General features: G+C 37.4%; 1 protein-coding gene across 1 annotated transcript in view; it reads right to left on the reverse strand.

Annotated features, from left to right (window-relative positions):
* Nucleotides 1–23,186, reverse strand: part of NELL2 (neural EGFL like 2) — a gene marked incomplete at its 3' end in the record, with an annotated part of 372,583 nt that overhangs the window by 275,348 nt on the left and 74,049 nt on the right. Inside the window, exons 5-10 of the mRNA XM_079715910.1 lie at nucleotides 8,189–8,362; nucleotides 8,006–8,102; nucleotides 5,553–5,625; nucleotides 5,300–5,382; nucleotides 3,938–4,066; nucleotides 2,346–2,448 (exon numbers count right to left, since the gene is read on the reverse strand). Of these exons, the coding sequence (XP_079572036.1) occupies nucleotides 2,346–2,448; nucleotides 3,938–4,066; nucleotides 5,300–5,382; nucleotides 5,553–5,625; nucleotides 8,006–8,102; nucleotides 8,189–8,362 (659 nt within the window). The remainder of the gene's footprint in view (nucleotides 1–2,345; nucleotides 2,449–3,937; nucleotides 4,067–5,299; nucleotides 5,383–5,552; nucleotides 5,626–8,005; nucleotides 8,103–8,188; nucleotides 8,363–23,186) is intronic.

A 23,186-nucleotide genomic window follows, 5' to 3' on the forward strand; every position in this document is an offset into this window, starting at 1 on the left:
AAGCAAATACATAGGAACAGATGGTAGATTAGCGGTTGCCAGGGGTTGGCAGGAGAGGGGAGGGCAGAATGATTCTTAACGGTTATGGGGTATCTTTCTGGCATAAGGAAAATGTCCTGGAATTAGGTAGTGATGATGGTTGAACAACCTTACAAATATACTAAAATATACTGAATTGTACACTTTTTTAATGGGTAAATTACATAGTATATATATGTATATACTATACACATATATATAGTATATAGTATAAAAATTATACTCAATAAAAAGTTATATCATTTCTTTTCTGCATAAAAAAATTTGTGCATGAGACACATTCCCAAATAATCTCTAATAATATTTACCATATGAACTAAATACTTATTTCTCGCAGGAAAAAAAAAATCTACAGATGTTTACTGAAAATATCATGCTAGCCCTCGTAAAATGTTGAATTCATCAGAACCAGAGGTTCAAATACTCGAAATACAACCAACTATAGGACACATATACTTTATATTCCACGACACCCATATCACTGAATATGACCAGAAAGACAAAGTCACTTAATCCTTATTATTTTTTAACCATATGAAATGAAAGACTCAAATGAATTATTTTGACACTTCTCCAGTGATGTTATGGTCCCCTCATTGATCACTTATTTGCAGCTTTCACTATTTTATGTATGAGATACAGTTGATTTCCAATCATTAACACCAAAGTCTGCCAGAAGCACTTGTATTAATGAATTTCAAAATATTTTACCATTTCATTAAGTCTAACTACATGCTTTCTGGGAAGATTTCAAGCACAGTCTGATTGAATAGGCAGCTTACTGTTGGTAACAGAGACAAATGGTAAAAGCAGAACTGAAATGCACAACTTCTGACTAATCCATCTATCATGATGGTCCATTATTCCAATCAGCCTGTCTCTAATAAAATCAACATCACTTAATGTAAATGTGAATGTAAATATTCACAGGTAACCATGTAGAAGTATCAGTGGAAAGGATGAAAGAAATAAAAGCCAAAAGTATGATTCCTGCTACTGTTGTGTTATGAATATAAAGTCCTAGAGAGGGCCCTGCTTCCTCCTACCTCCAAGCATCTACAAAGAAAACTACAGAATATCATCATAAGCTTTTCATTATTAATACAAGTTCAAGGAAGAACTCAGATTACCCCTCACCAAGGAAATTAGCTGGTGACATGCGTGAGAACGACTGCGTTCAACCTTTCCTGGTTCAGCCAAATCTACTTGACTAGGCGAATACACTCTCATGAAATGGATTGGCTTCAAGGTAAAGTCTAACAAAATTAAATATACATGAGCTCCTGAGGGAAGTAAATCAATGGACTACAAAGCGACTTCCTGATTTTTCTCTGATAACTTGTCACTCTCGCCAGAAGGAGCACCCTGCACACTGAGTAGGCGAGAGTAAGGTATGGCAGTGGTAACAGAGACCAGTGAGCATAAAAACCCTAGAAAAAGCAGCTGTTACTTTCGTTTCCCTCTCCTTCCCTCTCCCTTGCCCTCTCCCCTTTCTGTCTGTGTGCGTGCGCGTGCATGTGTGTGTATGCTGATACTGCACTTACACAGCCCTATATAGTCTGCAAACTTTATAACAACCCAGTTTTCATATATGTTACTATTGCATGGTAAAAAATAATAATAATAGCTAAATTTTAAATGCTACTTTTAACATGGACTTAAGGCAATCTTTTAAAGTGTAAGCAATAGAGATGCGATGATTTATGTCATTAAATAAATGATTTAGAACCCATCTGGGGATAGCTATCGATTCAAAGAGCATTTGCAGACATCAGAAGTGAACTGCATACAACAGTTGCTAAAAGGCAGATGGCTTCCTCATTCAGTGGCATGAGCCTCTTTTATGAATTAAGATCATGGCCCTGCCCTGTCCACACTGGACAATCCTATAACAATGTGCACTTCTGTGGTTTGGACTAATAGAGTTTTGCATCTTCTGCTGTTGAAGGTCACTTGTATCTTGGATTTTCTTGTTTATCTTGACTGAGTGTGGACTATTCTCAACCTAGTTGAGAGGTATTTGTATCAAGCAGTGTTAATGAGAGAAATGCCTTCCACTAAGTTTCTTACATATCTTTGCTACTACTGTCACTATACAGAATAGATTCCTCCAAGAAAAATGTTCTTGCTAAAATACAAGTATAGCACTTTTAAGTGGAAAAGAACTGCTCAACCAAAATAGAGAAGGTATTTCCATCATTTCTAAAAGCTATTTAGCTTACCCAGATTAAACCAATGATGGGTGAATATTTATTAATACAAAGCTTTATTTTTGCCAAAAACGTATTCATAAAAGTTATGCTCACATTTGCATTCCTTACAGCACTTGCCATCCACGTATGCAAGAGCCGACTTGAGGGGGCAGTCAGGATTTGGGCAAATCAGAGTTTCACACTGGATGGTTCCATTCTGAGAAGAAAACAGTATTTTAAAGAATTTCCAAGTTGCAGCTTGGTAGCTTTCAAGTATTGTTTAATATATTTCTTAAATTTCAAACTCTTCATGTAAAATGTCATAAATACCACTATTCTCTTTGGTTATTATAGAGCAAAACCCATAATACAGTAAAACCCACAGTAATACAATTTGGGTGATAACACAGATGGTGATTGGCTCCATCTTCTGTCCAGCAACTGAGCTAGAGTTCTTACCTCCTGTTGTGAAGTGGATGAGGACAGGTGTGGAGGGAAGGGCACCTGCTGACAGGGAAAGAGCAGGCTGAGGGTCAGCCTGGGGCACTCTGTGTCTCCCCAGATGACTCACAAAATGAGCATCAACACATGAGGAGATTTTTGGAATAGCTGCTGCCGTGCTGGAGACCCAGTCTCAGGATGCAGAAATCTTCCCAAGGATATTTAAGCTTGGACAGGCCACCACCACGAATTGATGCTGACAAGCATCACAAGAGGTGCCAAACTGCAAAAGGGACCTCAAGGAATTTGATTCCCCAAGGTCACCCAGAGCTCCCAGGTAGGTTAGCTGCTTTTCTAGTCGTTTTATTTACTTCACATACCACATCTTGTATTTTACTCAATTTGATTTTTGGCACCCATTTAACAAGTTGGGAAGGTTTTACTGTATTTGTAAAATGCTATGACTTTAATAGGAATATATGTTCCTGAATAGAAATCATACAAAGCAGGCACACACATACACACATGTACGGTTATTTCACAGCTAACTTTGACCTTCTTACATCATGATGTTCCACTTTTGAATAAACTGGATGAACTTGGGAAAAAAATTTTTTAGACCTCTGACTTCTTTCCAGTCAACCAGTTTTAACAGATAATTCATGTGGAATTTAAAAGTTCAAAACTAAACTCATTTTGAACTTTTCTTTGAAAATGAACTTACATGTTTGAAATAATAATGCACTAAATATTCTACTTAATTAGTGAGCAATTAGAGAACTCAAACTTATTTATACTCTATAATTTGTATTCCACTGTATGAGTAAACTTTTAAAGATTATTTAAACTCCATTATTTGTTTGTACAGCCCAATCTGGACACAGTATTTCCTGTTGCACTTAATTTAGTTTTATCAAAATGCATTAATAAAACATGAGGGGAAAATCCCTGGAAAAGTTAAGGACAACAGGATAGAATCCTTTGGGAATCCCTTTACTGACCCAAGTTAAATTGTTAACTTCATGTGTGGACCAGTAAACTTAAAACTTTATAGCATTCTTAAACCGTAATCATCTTTATAGGCTAGAAAATGTCTTTAATAATGCAACACACAGTCCTTTAGATTTGACCGGGTTTGCTGGCACTTTAGTGTTGTGTCTTGAGGAAATGGGTCTTGAAGTTTTCATGATGACATTGTTTTAATAACTTTTTAAAGCGTGGGGACATCTGAGTTCCCTTAGTCTGAACTCCAGCAAAAGCCATACCAGGCATGTGCAGTTCTTACAGCCGTCTGTCCACGACTCAAGTTCTCTGTAGGTGGTTCCCTTCATGGTGCAAGTCCTTTCACAATAGCACTGGTCCAATCTATTCATTCGCTGTTCGGCTCGAGACAGCTGTGGCACAAAGGAAGGGGTTCATATTGTTCACCATTCCAGCAATGCAGAAAGGCAAAACACTCCAACAGGCATCTGACTGTTTTTCAGGTGAATAGCTGTAATGATGGCTGTGCCCATGAACTATTTATTATAAATATACATAAGCCTTTATTTTTTTCATTTTATTCTTTTCCATTGTGATTTATCACAGGATATTGAATATAGTTCCCTGTGCTATACCGTAGGCCCTTATTGTTTATCCATTCTATATATAATGGTTTGCATCTGCTAATCCCGAACTCTCAATCCATCCCTCCCTCACCCACCTCCCCCTTGGCAACCACAAGTCTGTTTTCTATGTCTGTGAGTCTTTTTCTGTTTCATAGGTAAGTTCATTTGTGTCATATTTTAGATTCTACATATAAGTGATATCGTATGGTAATTGTCTTTCTCTTTCTGACTTACTTAATTAGTATGATAATCTCTAGGCCCGCCCATGTTGCTGCAAATGACTTAAGCCTTTCATTTAAAAGAAAGGATTTTTTCCCCTCTTCTTTTTGTAGTAAACTTGCCCCCTGCCTTTGGGGGAAAAAAGCAGGATTTATATGATGGAAAAGAAGGCTAAGTCAAAATAGGATCATCCACAATGCAGAGAAGCATTTTCCATTTTTAAAAATGTTTCATTTCATGACTATGTTTGCTCGAGTGCAAACATAAATTTTAGAATATATATTGGGTCAGAAACAAATCATTGATATACAACACAACTTCCAGGTCATAAGTAACTGCTATGCAACACGACAACAGCCTGGTGAAACTATAGGTAAACTTGATACAGGCTTAAGACAGCCAATATTCCTACAACTGTAACATAGTGGTAGAAAGATTTTGTGGGACCATTTCCTTGACATAATTCAAGTGCTCACATTCTTTACAATGTCCTCTTGCCTCCCTCCTTGCAAAGAAAAACTAAATAACAATAAAAACTAAATTAAACAATAAATCCTATTGTCGTAATAAGCAGTGTAGTAATCTTCCTCATTCTTGATTTACTGAATCATTTGTTATACAGATGGCTAGGGTTTGAATATTTATAAGCCCCTTTCTTGAGCAGGGATTTCGGTTCAGTCCTGGTACACAGTAGGGTATAAGAAAAGTCTCAAAGGTGAACAACTGTGGTTATAAAAGGAATTGTAAGGAACCTCAAGGATTTTTTAGCTCCCCCAGCCTCTATTTCTAAGGAGCTTTTACCTTGGCTGATGTTTTGGCTAAAATGTCCTGCAGCTCCATGATTTTCTGCACGAGTCCATGAAAGTCATTGCAAGTTGGACAGGCTAGAATTACAAACACCACATTGGTCAAGTTATATTTATAAGGAGTTCAATCTGGTTAAGTCTATGCTGACAACTAATATATGAGAACTCCAATTTCAAACTGACATTTTGGACAAAACTAAGCAAGAAGCATACTTTTCATTACACGGTGCGAGAACTAATGGACTTACTGCGATTAAGATCTGGGCACTGAGCAATAAATCCTTGGGGCATGACAAGTAATTGCACGTCTTGCATTATACCCTGTGTGAGAAAAATTTTGAAAAAGACGTGTTACTTTCATCTACCCAAATTATGTTCAACAGTCAAGTTCATGAAGGGAAACATTACAGGATAGACTCACCAACATCCCTGAATAAAATCTTTTTGAATACATTGCTTTGACTTCAAACCAAAGGGAAAGAAAAACATCAGGCAGGCAAAATAGATGATTACCCACATACTTTCTTATTGATAATATTTTTAAAGCCTTAAGATTAAATGTCAAGATATAATTAAGAGGCAATAGTATGTGTTTGGGGAAGTTATTTTTAGTTAGCCACTGAAGAAAGGCTTGAAAATGACCTTTAAAAATCAACCTGAAAATCACTTTGGGTTTCAACAACAGTGAAACTGATACCCGTTTTAAGTTAACTGCAATCATCAAAAAGAAAACAAGAGAAAAGCTAAGTCATAAGAGCAATGCTTACTTGAGCATTTCTTGTTTCTCAGTTGGATATTTTAAAGTGAATTTCTCAATTTAAAAAGGACAAGAGATTTATTAAACAGCTACAGCAAGACTCAGTGATGAGTCCTTAGGAGTACAGAAAGTGTAGCCTAAAATTTTTTAAAATGCCAACTGGAAATGACCCATTTTACACCAAAGGTCACATCACATGTTTACATGTGAAATTTACATGCATACTTTGTCATTAAGATATAATTAGCTTCCAGCTTACAAGGCTCTTAAAGCAATGGCCAAGCAGTAGCTCAGAAACGACCTCATCAGACACACTCCAGCTGTCCCTTTCATTCACCACCCCTCTCTCTTCCTTTAACATCTTTATATATTTTCTTTAAGTAATATTTCACTTTATCCCTTTTGAAAAATGGAAATAGAACGTTTAATGACAGAGGTGACATACCATAATATCATTAAGACAATTTTGAATGTACCTACAAAGATTTACCAGTCAAGTCCTGGCCTATATATCTTCTACACATTTAATCTGATTAATAGCATGGTACAAAAACAGTGTCAGTGTGAATGATAAATATTTAAGTATACTATGTGGCAATTGCTGGATCTGCTGTTTGCTTGGCATTTGGATCAGGGAAGCAACTTGTATACAACAAAATCCTATCACTTGGTAGCAGCAACATGAAAGCAAAGCCACCAGGTAGAGTTCTATAGTTTGCGCACTACCCAAATCTAGAGAGCACCATTTACAGTTTACAGTAAAAATTATGGCCCCTAGAGCAGTACACATAACTGACGTGTGAGAAGGTTTCTGATGCCACATCTGGGCTCCATGGGGAAGAGTGCCATGATTAAACAGAGGAGAGACTCGGCACCTATAGTAAAAACTTGCTATCCCTTATGTGGGGAAAGAGCACCGATTTTTCAGGACTCACAAGCATGGGATCAATTCCCCATGACTGGCTTTGGATAAGTTGTTTAACCTCTCTGAACAAGTTTATGCATATGTAAAAGAGATTTTAAAAAATTTAAGAGGCCCTGCACCAAGGCTAGCAAGACTAGGATTCGATGAAATAACATATTCAAAGCATCTGGTTTCCAGGTAGCAGTTTAAGTAAGTTTTAAAAATACCTTTCTGGGAATACAAACCTATCTTAGAACACAATTTTAAAGTTACTGGTACCTACTCTAGCTAGAAATCCGTGAGTTAGACACATCACCTATCATTCTTTCATTTAACAACCATTTGCCTATCCTCTTCTGTATAACAGGCAGTGTCAGAGTCATTGGAGAGGAAATGATTACACTATGGGCTTGCAATCGAGCAATTTTCTGAACTTTATTTCCTCAACCTTAAAATACTGAAAGTTAAATGGTATGTCTTTTAGATCCTGTGAGGCAATTTCATGGAGTGTGTCTCTAAATAGACAATAAGAAAAAGATATAAATTATAACTGCTTTCTAGCTTTGATAGATTTGTGTATATATATATGTACTCCTTTCTCACTTTCAGAAGTATGAAGAGACCATGAATAATGAATATTGAAAAGTTTTAAACCTCTATTATTAACACCCCAATAAAACTATCATCAAAGGTTATTTTTCAAAGGTAGAGAGTTTATTTGTATATTAACATTTTAGATTTTTATTACTTTGAATGCCTGATTTCAAGAAGATGTTAACTGCCCTGATTGAGCCTTGTGATCATCTCTGTTATGTTTAAAGTTCAAACTCATTCAGGAAAAAAAGAGAAAATAGTGCTAACCAGCTAAATTAAACACCAGTGTAAAAATAAAAACTAAAACAGAAATAGACACAAATAGAAAAAAACTATACACATCTAATTATTTTGCTTTACACCATAAAAAGCAAAACGTACTTTTCCAAATTCATTAAAAAGCATTTATATTTACACTTTATGCTCAGACCTTAGTCAGAAGATACCTTAAAATATCCGTGTGCATTATTTCTCTGTCCCAGCCAAAATGATGTGCCCACAGGCAAGTCTGTGGAAGGCTTTTCCACGACTCTTTCATATATTCTGCAAAGAAGCATCAGGTAAGTAATGTGCATTAACCGTCATTTCTTAGAATCTTCCATTACCTGAACTGAGAACATTTCACTTACTTATTGCAGTCGACGTGTAAAATCAAGTGGGAGGCACTGATGGCTAAGGAGAGCTTGTGCCACTTATCATCAGCCAAAATGTAAGGAAACACTTCTGTGTGAGGATGGTGGCTGCCGGAGTGGTAGTGCAGTCTGACTTCATTCCGATGGCCGCTGCTTTCCAGTTCCAGGTACCTGCACAGAGAAGAAGAATCACACGAGGCCCATTGAAAATAAAGCTCAAAAATGATGTACATGACCTCTGTCTCCACAAAGATGGAATAGACATACTTATCCTATTCCTCCCAATAAGTACAACTAAACAGTATATTATAAAACAAACAATAAGAAGAGTCTGAAAGATGGAGAAAATTTTTTTTAAATGCAAGGGCACTCAGGGCCCGAGTAACAACAGAATGGTGAGTGAAGTGGGTTTTCTTTTTGCCTTATATATGCCAGTCTTGGAGCTGGAGGAGCCAGCAACGTGGAAATACCAATGGATGCAGACAAAACAATTCCCCTCAAAAGCCTGCTCACTCTAGCTAAATTACCAAAAAAGGAGAATCCCAGAAAGACAAAAACTTTTAGAGACCAACCACTCTATTCCAGCCAAGCACCACAGGAAAAACATCCCCAAACATGTCAGCAAAGGCTAAGTGGGGAGCCTAGATTTCCACTCTCTTGAGGCAGAAATCAGGTACCCAACACCTCTGCCAGGGTGGTGCCAGCAAAGGCCAAGTAGAGAGCCAAGAATTGTAACCCTGTCAGCCAGTAATGAGGTGAACCATGGCATCAGTGGAGACCATGTTCCATCCCTAGTAACAAAGCACACTGCCTTCTCAGAGGAGGCCTAGTGGAGAGTCAGAACTTTCACCATCACCCTGCAGTAATGACACCATCCCTACCAGAATGTCTGGTAGAGACCATGTGGGCAGTTGGAACTTCCACCCCCTCACCCAGAAATAATAAAAGCTCTCATTTAATTGTCAACTGAAAGCCTAGTAGGGAACCTGGATTTCTAGTTCCACCTGGAAATAACAGGATGACACCCCCTCATCCTATGCCAGTGCATTGTCACAGAAACTCACATAAAATATGGAGTTTAAATGAGATCCAAGTCTCAGAACATCATACAAATATATCCATGTTTCAATCCAAGTCTCAAAACATTATACAAAAATATCCAGGTTTCAACCCCAAATCAAACACCATACCAAGAATCAGAAAGATCTCAAATATAATGAAAAAAGACAATCAATAGATATCAATATCACAAGATGACAGAGACGTAAAAATTACCTGACAAAGATTTTAAAGAAGCATTGATTAAAACGAGCAATTACAAACATATTTGAACAACATGAAACAAATGAAAAAAAGTTAGAGGCTGAGATTGGTTCAAGATGGCGGAGTACAAGGATGTGCTCTCCCTCTTGCGAGAGCACTGGAATCACAACTAACTGCTAAACAATCATTGACAGGAAGACACTGAAACTCACCAAAAAAGATACCCCACATCCAAAGACAAATGAGAAGCCACAATGAGATGGTAGGAGGGGCGCAAGCACAATAAAATCAAATCCCATAACGGCCAGATGGGTGACTCACAAACTGGAGAACACATACCACAGAAGTCCACCCATTGGAGTGAAGATTCTGAGCCCCACATCAGGCTTCCCAACCTGGGGGTCCAGCAACGGGAGAAGAAATTCGGAAAGAAACAGACTTTGAAGGATAGCAGGATTTGATGGCAGGACTACGACAGGACTGGAGGAAACACAGACTCCACTCTTGGAGGGCACACACAAAGTAGTGTGCACATCAGGACCCAGGGTAAGGAGCAGTGACCCCACAGGAGACTGAACCAGACCTACCTGCTAGTGTTGGAGGGTCTCCTGCAGAGGCGGGGGGTGGCTGTGGCTCACCACGAGGACAAGGACACTGGCAGCAGAAGTTCTGGGAAGTACTCCTTGGCGTGAACCCTCCCAGAGTCTGCCATTACCCCCACCAAAGAGCCCGGGTAGGCTCCAGTGTTGGGTTGCCTCAGGCCAAACAACCAACAGGGAGGAAACCCAGCCCCACCCATCAGCAGACATGCGGATTACAGTTTTACTGAACTCTGCCACCAGAGCAACACCAAACTCTACCTACCACCAGTCCCTCCCATCAGGAAGCTTGCACAAGCCGCTTAGGTAGCCTAATCCACCAGAGGGCAGACAGCAGAATCAAGAAGGACTATAATCCTACAGCCTGTAGAACAAAACCCACATTCACAGAATGATAGACAAGATGAAAAGGCAGAGGGCTATGTACCAGATGAAGGAACAAGATAAAACCACAGGAAAACAACTAAATGAAGTGGAGATAGGCAACCTTCCAGAAAAAGAATTCAGAATAATGATAGTGAAGATGATCCAGGGCCTCAGAAAAAGAATGGCACAAAGGTCGAGAAGATGCAAGAAATGTTTAACAAAGACCTAGAAGAATTAAAGAACAAACAAACAGAGATGAACAATACAGTAACTGAAATGAAAAACACACTAGAAGGAATCAATAGCAGAATAACTGAGGCAGAAGAACGGATAAGTGACCTGGAAGACAGAATGGTGGAATTCACTGCTGCAGAAGAGAATAAAGAAAAAAGAATGAAAAGAAATGAAGACAGCCTAAGAGACCCCTGAAACACCATTAAATGCAACAACATTCGCATTACAGGGGTCTCAGGGGAGAAGAGAGAGAGAAAGGACCAGAGAAAATATTTGAAGTGATTATAGTCAAAAACTTCCCTAACATGGAAAAGGAAATAGTCACCCAAGTCCAGGAAACACAGAGAGTCCCAGGCAGGATAAACCCAAGGAGAAACACGGCGAGACACATAGTAATCAAACTGACAAAAATTAAAGAAAAATAAAAATTATTGACAGCAACAAGGGAAAACGACAAATATCATACTAGAGAATGCCCATAAGGTTAACACGTGATTTCTCAGCAGAAGCTCTACAAGCCACAAGGGAGTGGCATGATATATTTAAAGTGATGAAAGGGAAAAACGTACAACCAAAATTACTCTACACAACAAGTATCTCATTTAGAGATGATAGAGAAATCAAAAGCTTTACACACAAGCAAAAGCAAAGAGAATTCAGCACCAACAAACCAGCTCTACAACAAAAGCTGAAGGAACTTCTCTAAGTGAGAAACACAAGAGAAGAAAGGACCTACAAAAACAAACCCATAACAATTAAGAAAATGGTAATGGGAGCATACATATCGATAATTACCTTAAACGTGAATGGATTAAATGCTCCAAACAAAAGACACAGGCTCGCTAAATGGATACAAAAACAAGACCCACATATATGCTGTCTACAAGAGACCCACTTCTGACCTAGAGACACATACAGACTGAAAGTGAGGGGATGGAAAAAGATATTCCATGCAAATACAAATCAAAATAAAGCTGGAGTAGCAGTACTCATATCAGATAAAGTAGACTTTAAAATAAAGAATGCTACAAGAGACAAGGGAGGACACTACATAATGATAAAGGGATCAATCCAAAAAGAAGATATAACAATTATAAATATATATACACCCAACATAGGAGCACCTCAACACATAAGGCAACTGCTAACAGCTACAAAGAGGAAGTCGAAAGTAACACAGTAATAGTGAGGGACTATAACACCTCACTTACATCAATGGACAGATCATCCAAACAGAAAATTAATAAGGAAACACAGGCTTTAAATGACAGTGTCATTTAATTGATATTTATAGGACATTCCATCCAAAAACAGCAGATTACACTTTCCTCTCAAGTGCGCATGGAACATTCTCCAGGATAGATCACATCTTGGGTCACAAATCAAGACGTAGTAAATTTAAGAAGATTGAAATCATATCAAGCATCTTTTCTGACCACAGTGCTATCAGATTAGAAATCAGGTACAGGGAAAAAAACATAAAAAACACAGACACATGGAGGTTATTTTATATGTTACTAAATAACTAAAAGATCACTGAAGAAATCAAAGAGGAAATTAAAAAATACCTAGAGTAAAATGACAATGAAGACAAGACAATCCAAAACCTATGGGATGCAGCAAAAGCACTTCTAAGAGGGAAGTTTATAGCTATACAAGCCTACCTCAAGAAAGAAGAAAAATCTCAAATAAACAATCTAACCTTACACCTAAAGGAATGAGAGAAAGAAGAACAAATAAAACCCAAAGTTAGTAGAAGGAAAGAAATCATAAAGATCAGAGCAGAAATAAATGAAATAGAAACACAGAAAACAATAGCAAAGATCAATAAAACTAAAAGCTGGTTCTTTGAGAAGATAAGCAAAATTGATAAACCATTAGCCAGACTCATCAAGAAAAAGAGGGAGCGGACTCCAATCAATAAAACTAGAAATAAAAAAGGAGAAGTTACAACAGACACCACAGAAACACAAAGCATCCTAAGAGACTACTACAAACAACTCTATGCCAATAGAATGGACAACCCGGAAGAATGGACAAATTCTTAGAAAGGTATAAACTTCCAAGACTGAACCAGGAAGAAATAAAAAATATGAACAGACTGATCACAACTAATGAAATTGAAACTGTGATTAAAAATCTTCCAACAAACAAAAGTGCAGGACTAGATGGCTTCACAGGTGAATTCTATCAAACATTTAGAGAAGAGCTAACACCCATCCTTCTCAAACTCTTCCAAAAAATGGAAGAGGAAGGAACACTCCCAAACTCATTCTATGAGGCCACCATCACCCTGATACCAAAACCAGACAAAGATACTACAAAAAAAGAAAATTACAGACCAATATCACTGATGATTATAGATGCAAAAATCCTCAACAAAATACTAGCAAACAGAATCCAACAACACACTGAAAGGATCATACACCATGATCAAGTGGGATTTATCCCAGGGATGCAAGGATTCTTCGGTATATGCAAATCAATCAATGTGATACACCATATTAACAAACTGAAGAATAAAAACCATATGATCATCTCAACAGATGCAGAAAAAGCTTTTGACAAAATTCAATGCCCATTTATGATCAAAATTCTCCAGAAAGTGGGCATAGAGGGAACTTACGTGAATATACTAAAGGCTGTATATGACAAACCCACAGCAAACATCATTCTCAATGGTGAAAAACTGAAAGCATTTCCTCTAAGATCAGGAACAAGACATGACGTTTACTCTCACCACTATTATTCAACATAGTTTTAGAAGTCCTAGCCATGGCAGTCAGAGAAGAAAAAGAAATAAAAGGAACAGAAATTGGAAAAGAAGAAGTAAAACTGTCACTGTTTGCAGATGACATGATACTGTACATAGAGAAACCTAAAGATGCCACGAGAAAAGTACTAGAGCTAAGGAATGAATTTGGTAAAGATGCAGGATACAAAATTAATGCACAGTAATCTCTTGCTTTCCAATACACTAACAACAAAAGATCAGAAAGGGAAATTAAGGAAACACTCCCAATTACCATTGCAACAAAAAGAATAAAATACCTAGGAATAAACCTACCTAGGGAGACAAAAGACCTGTATGAAGAAAACTATAAGACACTGATGAAAGAAATCAAAGATGACACAAACAGATGGAGAGATATACCATGTTCTTGGTTTGGAAGAATCAATAATGTAAAGATGACTATACTACCCAAAGCAATCTACAGATTCAATGCAATCCCTATCAAATTACCAATGGCATTTTTTTACAAAACTAGAACAAAAAATCTTAAAATTGTATGGAAACACAAAGGACCCTAAATAGCCAAAGCAGTCTTGAAGGTAAAAAAGGGAATCAGACCCCCTGACTTCAGACTATACTACAAAGCTACAGTAGTCAAGACAATATGATACTGGCACAAAAACAGAAATATAGGGCTTCCCTGGTGGTGCGGTGGTTGAGAGTCCACCTGCCGATGCAGCAGACACAGGTTTGTGCCCCGGTCCGGGAAGATCCCACATGCCACGGAGCGGCTGGGCCCATGAGCCATGGCCGCTGAGCCTGTGCGTCCAGAGCCTGTGCTCCGCAACAGGAGAGGCCATGACAGTGAGAGGCCCACGTACAGCAAAAAACAAACAAACAAAAAAAAAAAAAAACAGAAATATAGAACAATGGAACAGGATAGAAAGCCCAGAAATAAACCCACACACCTATGGTCAACTAATCTATGACAAAGGAGGCAAGGATATACAATGGAGGAAAGACAGTCTCTTCAGTAAGTGGTGCTGGGAAAACTGGACAGCTACATGGAAAAGAATGAAATTAAAACACTCCCTAACACCATACACAAAAATAAACTCAAAATGGATTCAAGACCTAAATGTAAGACCGGACACTATAAAACTCTTAGAGGAAAACATAGGAAGAACACTCTTTGACATAAATCACAGCAAGATCTTCTTTGATCCACCTCCTAGAGTAATGGAAATAAAAACAAAAATAAACAAATGGGACCTAATTAAACTTAAAACCTTTTGCACAGCAAAGGAAACCATAAACAAGATGAAAGGACCACCCTCAGAATGGGAGAAAATATTTGCAAACAAATAAACGGACAAAGGATTAATCTCCAAAATATATAAACAGCCCATGCAGCTCAATATTAAAAAAAGAAACAACCCAATCAGAAAATGGGCAGAAGACCTAAATAGACATTCTCCAAAGAAGACATACAGATGGCCAAGAAGCACATGAAAAGCTGCTCAACATTACTAATTATTAGAGAAATGCAAATCAAAACTACAATGAGGTATCACCTCACACCAGTTAGAATGGGCATCATCAGAAAATCTGCAAACAACAAATGCTGGAGAGGGTGTGGAGAAAAGGGAACCCTCTTGCACTCTAGGTGGGAAGGTAACTGATACAGCCACTCTGGAGGACGGTATGGAGGTTCCTTAAAAAACTAAAAATAGATTTACCATATGATCCAGCAATCCCACTACTGGACACATACCCAGAGAAAACCATAATTCAAAAAGACACATGCACCCCAATGTTCACTGCAGCACTATTTACAATAACCAGGTCATGGAAGCAACCTAAATGCCCACTGACAGACCAATGGATAAAGAAGATGTGGTACATATATAGAATGGAATATTACTCAGTCATGAAAAGGAATGAAATTGGGTCATTTGTAGAGACTAGGATGGATCTAGAGACTGTCATACAGAGTGAAGTAAGTCAGAAAGAGAAAAACAAATACCGTATATTAATGCATATATGTGGAACCTAGAACAATGGTACAGATGAACAGGTTTGCAGGGTAGAAATAGAGACACAGAGGTAGAGAACAAATGTATGGACACCAAGGGGAGAAAGTGGCCGGGGGGGGCGGTGATGAATTGGGAGATTGGGATGGACATATATACACTAATATGTATTAAATGGATAACTAATAAGAACCTGCTGTATAAAAAAATAAATAAAATAAAATTCAAAAATTAAAAAGTTAGAAAGCCTCAGCAAAGAAATAGAAGGACCAAATAAATAAAGAAGAACCAAATGGAAATTTTAAAACTGAAAAATACAATAACTGAAATAAAAAGCTCAACAGCAAAATGGAGGGGACCAAAAACGAGTCAGTTAACTAGAAGACAGAACAAAAATTATCCAATCTGAACATTAGAGACAAAACAGACTGAAAAAAAATGAAAAGTCTCAGAGCCCTGGGAGATTATAACAAAAGTTCTAACATTTTTAGAATCAGAGCCCATAAAAGAGGAGAAAGAGGGTGAACTAAAAAAGTACTTGAAGAAATAATGGCTGTAAACTCCCCAAATCTAGTCAGAGACATAAACTCACAGATTCAAGAATCTGTGCAAACCCCAAACAAGATAAACTCAAAGAAATACTGATCATAACGAAACTTCTGAAAACTAAGAATAAAGAAAAAAATATTGAAAGCAGTGAGAAAAAAAATTGACACATTATGTATAGGAAAAAACAATTAGAATGGTAGTGAATTCCCCAGAAGAAGCAATGAAATCCAGAAGGAAGCAGAAAAATATTTTTGATGTCACAAAAGAAAAAGCTATCAGGCCAGAATCCTATACCCAGCAAAAATATCCTTCAGAGATGAAATCAAGGCATTCTCAAATTAAGAAAAACAAGGATAATTTCAATCAAGTTTTAAACTTAGATATGTTATGTTTAAAGTACCTAATGAGCATTCAAGAGGACATGTAGGGAGGCCAGCTAGATCTACCAGTCTGAGATGGAGAGAGGTCCATTATGGAAATAGGACTTGGGAGTCACAGACATAGAGATTGTATTGAAAGCCATGAAGGCATAGGGATTACCCAGGGAATTATTATAGATGAAATGACACATTAACATTTTGAGGAGGAACTAGCAAATCAAACCAAAGGCCAATGAGAGTAGAGGAGAAAAAAAGTGATAGTGGTGTCACTGTCACTAAAAAAAAAATCGATAAAATACCAACTATCCACTCACAGGGGAATTATACATCCATATTCTGGAACACTATGCCACTCTCTGAAAGCATGAGGTTCTGACGTGAAATAATGCCATAGTTAATTATCAATATTAATTAAACTAAAAAAAGCTCTATAGAATCCCATTTAGTTTGAGAAAACTGTGTGTGTGTGTGTGTGTGTGTGTGTTTAGAGAAAAAAAGATCAAGAACGATATATGCCAAAATGTTAACAGTAGTTACCTCAGGGGAGTACAGTTTTGGGGAAAGGATGCAAGAACCTTCTCAAATATTTTTATAACCTTGGATTTTCTCCATTAATTATGTATTACTTCTTTAATATAATACATACATACACACATATATAGTAAAATTCTATTTTAAGATAAAAAATAAACTAAGTAATCCAGAATATAAATCATGTGTAAACTTATTAAGCATAAATAAAACACCAAGTTGTTTGGTCTTTGATCCAGAAGATACCAATCAGAGAGTCCCTTCTACCTTATTATTTGATAACAAGTATTCATTATTTAATCAACTAGTGAGTTCTATAATGATAGAGAGACATTTGCATTTAAAAAAATAACATCGGCAAACACATCACCCCATTGCTATATACCTTCAGTTCTTTTATCACATGGAGGCAAGAACCCTACCACTGCTGTCAGTCTGGTCTCTTCCTCTAGATATTACTGTCACCTGTATTGAATTCCTAAATTTGAGGCACCAGAATTATCCTTAATAGCACGGAGGCTGACACTATGCTGCACAAACAAGAACAACCCTTCAGTAGTTAAATATTTTACCCAAAATTACATTTTTATCAGCTTCATTTGCTCATTTTTTAAAAATGAAATAGATATGTAATACACAAAAAACATCTAGTGAAAAGAAAAATAAATAATGATGTAAAACACTTAGAAGTGTGCCTGGCATGTGGTGAGTATTCAATAAGTATTATTCATTTCCAGAACTCCACCTGTCCCCCATTGGGTGGCATCTAAGTGGGAGGTGGCCTCCCCTCACTTATCCCCCCACCCCAAGGCTCAGCAGATCAGTGTGGTTAAACACCCAAGCCCTAAAGCCTGACCTCCACTTCACATCCTCGTAGCCCTCCTGGTAGCAGTAAGCTACTTCATCTCTCTCTGCCTCATCTGGTTACCCAACTATAAAACAAAGATACAAATTGCGCTTGCCTCAAAGGACTTCCATGAGGATTGGAATGAGTTAATTTAAGAAAGCACTCAGAACACTGTTGGGCACGCCCAAAGCACGTTAGATATTTTTTTCATTTCAAAAAGCAGAAGTCAAATCCTCTATCTTCCTCCCTGTAGTACAGCCAGGGACAGGTCCATGACACGTCTTAGCAATCTGACACTCTTCCTTTGGACTGGGTATCTGGATGAAGCACAGCAAGGAAGAGAGGGAGGAGGGACCCCTACATTGTGATAGGGCAGCAGCATCCCAGTCAGCTATATTAAGGTCACTCTGCATCTTGCTTCCTGTTTGCTGACCTGCCAGGGCACTTTTGATTATTGCCTCCTCCAAATTCTGGTGCCTCAGCCTCCCATCAGTACTGTAAGCTACCCTGCCTGTCCACCACCCCCAAAGTCACCTTACAAGCAAGAACACTAACTAATACATTACAGTTGTGACCATGGGGAAAATATATAATTGGAATAAAAGGTATCAACATTTTTAAAAGCAACTGAGTGATACAACTATGTATGAAGTTTAACCTTCTTTGTATTGTCCTTTATTTTCCCTTTTATGTTTAATGAGCATTTACTACCTTAAATTGAAATCACATTTTAAATCCCAAGAAGATAATTTGTCACACTTCAACACATCGTGTCTCCCTGATTTGTTATTCATAATCTTGAGAAGTAACTAAAATCAGAAATAGAGTTCACCCTTTATAATAATTTATGCCCTTGTTAATCAAATATCCTTTGCAATGGCAGAAATATAAACTAAGACTAGGCTTTGAAGAAATAGGCAACAGTGGTAGGACATCATTCATTTTAACAACCTCCTTCATAACTCAAGATCAAAGGATAAAAATAAGGTCATGTCTCATCTGACAAAAAGGTTGCACACAACATGAAATGAGAATTTTTCTGCCGCCTTAAATTAAACCTAAATAGAAAAATGATCAGATCACCTCAGAACATTAAGCTACAACCCAGTTGTAAATCAGTCACTTGAAGAAAAGCCACAGGCACTTCTAGTGCCAACTACATCATTAGTGTGGTTCATGGATGGTACAGCTGCAAAGGAGTTATGTGTACAGGCTTTGGAATTGAAAACCAGCTCTGCCTCTCACTACCATCTATGACCTGACCTCTCACTGCCTCAGTTTCCTCATCTGTAAAATAAGGATTCAATGGGATAAGCCATATAAAGCCTGGCATCTGAAACACAGGAAGCACTCAATAAATGGTAACTATTTTAATTATTTGTCAATGGTCCCAATTAGGCATCATTTATAAAGTCCAGCTTTTTATAGCCAATTCTGTGAATAACAAGCAATTTGAACACATTTTTTTGAAATTTTTTTGAGACAAAATTCTCATAACAGAAAACTTACTGTTTTAAAGCATACAATTCCGTGTGCTGAATACATTTTTAATTGAAATAATGCAGAAACCAGGAGGCATAACTTGCAGATAAAAACAGAAGATTAATCCACTCTCATAGAAACTAAGTGGACAGCACTGGTATTATGGGGGCTCTAGTATAACCAGTAAAATATGAAACATGAAGTCCAGTGGTAGGGCCAAATTTACTGTAAGTTAGGCTGCTGCATTCACTTATTACAAAGAAAACGGCTGTTTCACCTGGCCTCTTCCAATGATTCCCTCAAGTATTGAGGGAGATGGGAGAGTGGGGAGTAAAAGGTGTAGTTTTTGGCATCCTTCATTAGAATCATATTGATTCTATTTTTATTAGTTTTTAACAGTATTTGGTCATCAGCAAGGCAGTATAATGCGGCAATTTAAAAGACCTCAGTCTTAATCCTGTCTCCATAGTTCACAACTGGACAAGTTAAAAATCTTCTCCAAGCCTCAGTTTCCTTCCCTATCAAATAAGGGTAATAAGAGTTGTGAACTTATATTGTTGTTTTGTAAATGAAATAAGTTATAAGGACTTACTTTAAACAGTTCCTGATAAAGAGTAAGCACTCCATACACAACATGATTATGATTTATATTTCCTATGACATATTTATGCATGTTATTTAAACATCAGCAAATTTTCAGGGCTGATTTTAACTTAAACATGAATATCAGACGGAAAGTAATTTAGTGAGAATCTACCCAAATAATGATGTTTGCATCTCATCTATGATATTCCCATCAAATGGTCATCCAGTTTGTTTGAATTCATCTGGTGACCAATAATTCATGACTTCCTAAGGCCCATCATTTCATTTTTATAAAACAAAGACCTTGCTTATATTAAAACATACAGGGAAGATGGTTTTTTAAACTATGATTTATTTGTTCATTTATTCCAGCAAATATTTACTATGGGAACTGAGAATATGGCAATGAATAAGGCCAAACAACGGTGAAGCTTGGAGATCCTCAATTATAAACTCATTATTAACTGAAAAATGTTTAGCCATTTCAAAACTAATAATAATACTACTATAAAAATCTTGCTGCAAGAAGAGGAATGTAGCTAGATCAGTGAGGGTAACAAAGCTGCTTCATGAATAATATAGCTAGGAAGCAAAATTATATCGCCAAAGGGAAAGAGCAGTAGCAAATGGAACTGTTTCATGATTGAAGGCTTGGCATCATCCATGACGGCTTGAATAACAATCTCTCCATCTTATTACCCCACATAACTGAGTTTACAATAAAATAAAAGGGAAAGTGGCCATTCATGAAATGGAGGTAATTTATTACTAGCATGACACAAAAAAATCTAAGAAACAACACTTTGAGCTATGATCCTGGAGGGGAGGAGAATTTAGTGGCATCATGAGTACTTTTTAAATATCACTTTGAGAACGGTCTTATACAAGGATGGAGAAAGAACAGATATGACAAAGCATTGGTAATAAGTGGGTACTCACTCCACAGCACAGGGTATGCACGAAAGTCGAGTTGAAATGTTGTTGGATAAAGGGTAGTACCTACTGAATGCTATGCCCTCTCATAACCTCCATTCACTTAGTTGTGACGGAGACCAAGCAAGTGGAAATTAGTGAAAGACTGAAGAGAAAGGGCTCAAAGAAGAGGCAGACTCAGAGAAGATGAGTCTTCCCTACTTTATCAAGAATGAACCCAGGAACACACTGTTGTAAGGTTGAGGAAGATCAACTAGGGAATACGGATTGCTGTGATGATCTGAAAATGCACATATGCAAGTTCGTAGAAAATCTGGCTTACAGATTTGACAAGGGGTTCACAGATCCCATGAGGTCCATTCATGGACTCCAAGCTAAGCATTCCTGCCTTGTGGGAAGACCAAGCAGAATATGGCTACTTGTGAAAGATTTGACAACTTGGTTTTATATATGTATATAATTTTTCTGATATAAAATAACTGGTTATAATAATACAAAAATTCAGAAAATACACAAAACATGAAGAAGATAAGTAAGATCACTAATGGTCCTGCTATCAAGAGATGATCAATATAATATTTTTGCATGTATCCTTTGCAGTCTTCTTCACTTAACCATACACTGTGAACATCTTTCCAAGTCAATAAAAGTAAACCCACATCCTTTTTAATGGAAGTATGGTATTTCATGGTATAGCTGTGCCATGATCTAGTTAATATCCAATTTCCTATTACTGTTTCTGATTTTTCTTTTTTTTTTTTTTTGGCCATGCCATGTGGCTTGCGGGATTTCAGTTCCCTGACCAGGGATCGAACCCAGGCCACGGCAGTGAAAGCACTGAGTCCTAACCACTGGAGCACCAGGGAATTCCCCAGTTTTTCATTCTTAATAAAAATATTTCAATACATGTTTCTTTGTGCACCTGCACAATTTCCTTCTTGGAATAAATTATTATAACTAAATTGCTGATTCAAATGGCATACACATTTCAAAGGGATTTCTTATATTCATTCACTACTCATTTATTCATTCAGCAAATATTTTCTGAATGTCTATTTGTCCTAGACTCTGTTCTAGGTTCTAGGGATACAGAAGAGACCCAAAGAGATAAAAATACCAGTTCTCCTTGAATTTATATTAAAATAAAGTAAATTAATAAAATATATCAAACAAACAGGTTACATGGTGATAAAATCTATGAAGAAAATTAAAGTGGGGAAGGAAGCTAAGGAGTATGGTAAGATGATATCTAAAACAGGATGTTCAAAGAAAGCCTTATTGAAGAAGTGACATGCAGTGAAACCCTGAAGAAGAGCAATGACCCTGAGGCAAGAGCCTGCCTGGCAAATTCAAGGAATATCACTGAAGCCTGTGTGGCTAGAGTGGAATGAGGAAGGGTCAGAATAGGAGGAAATTAGGTCAAAAAAGCATCAGAAAGCACAGAGGCAGACCATTTAGGGGCTAATGGTCTAAAAAATAACGTTGGCTGCTGTAGGTAGAAAGCCATGGGAGGGTTTTTTGAACAGAGTTTTAATATAATCATTTTGGCTGCAGTGTCGGAAATAAACTGTATGAAGGGTGGGAGATTACAGGGGCTAGATCAAGGAGATGAGTTTGAACATTATTGCTAGGGGTACCTTGGACCAGGGAAGGTGGTGAAAAGGGTGAAAAGATTTTCTTAGGATTAAATGTGCAGTGTGAGAGAAATCAAGAAACACTTCAGGGTTTTTAGCCTGCACAACTAGAAGAAAGCAGTTACCATTTACTGAGATGGGGAACACTGAATGAAGAGCAAGTTTAAGGAAGAGGATGATGAGTTTGACTTCTGACATGCACAGTTTGATATTCCAAATTATGCAAGTGAAGATGCAGGTGAGCTATTGAGAGAAAAAATTAATAATCCATTGTTTCATAGGGATGGGATTAAAGCCCTTAGACAGTATGAGATCACTTAGGAATTAAGTGAACATGGGAAGGAAGTCTGGGCATCAAGCCTTAGAACAGTCCTATGTCCAGATGTCAGGGGTGTGAGGAGGAAGGAGCCAGGAGACTGAGGAATAAAACCAGAAAAGTGGGAGCTCAAGAGAAGAGTTTGGAAGAATGGAATAATCAAAGTCCAATAGGATGAGGACTCAGAATTTGAGAATGGACTTTGCAAGATGGACATAAGTGGTAGCCCTGACAAGTACATTTTAAGTGAAGCTGAGAGAGTAGGGTCCAAGAAAGAGTGAGAGGAGGGGAAATGGAGACAACCAAAGGGAAACAGAGGAACAGCAGTTGAATAGGTAAGGTCAATAGAGGGTTTTACATTTGGCTTGCTTTTCAGACTATAAATATTATAGCATATTTATATGCTTATGGAAATATCTAATAGAGAAAGTACAAAGCAATAGTGCAAAAGAAGAAGTGAATTATTGAAGCAATGCCCTGAGAGGAAATGAAATTTAATACGCAGTTTG

The sequence above is a fragment of the Hyperoodon ampullatus genome (genome assembly GCF_949752795.1).
Source record: "Hyperoodon ampullatus genome assembly, chromosome: 11".
NCBI classification, from domain to species: domain Eukaryota; kingdom Metazoa; phylum Chordata; class Mammalia; order Artiodactyla; family Ziphiidae; genus Hyperoodon; species Hyperoodon ampullatus.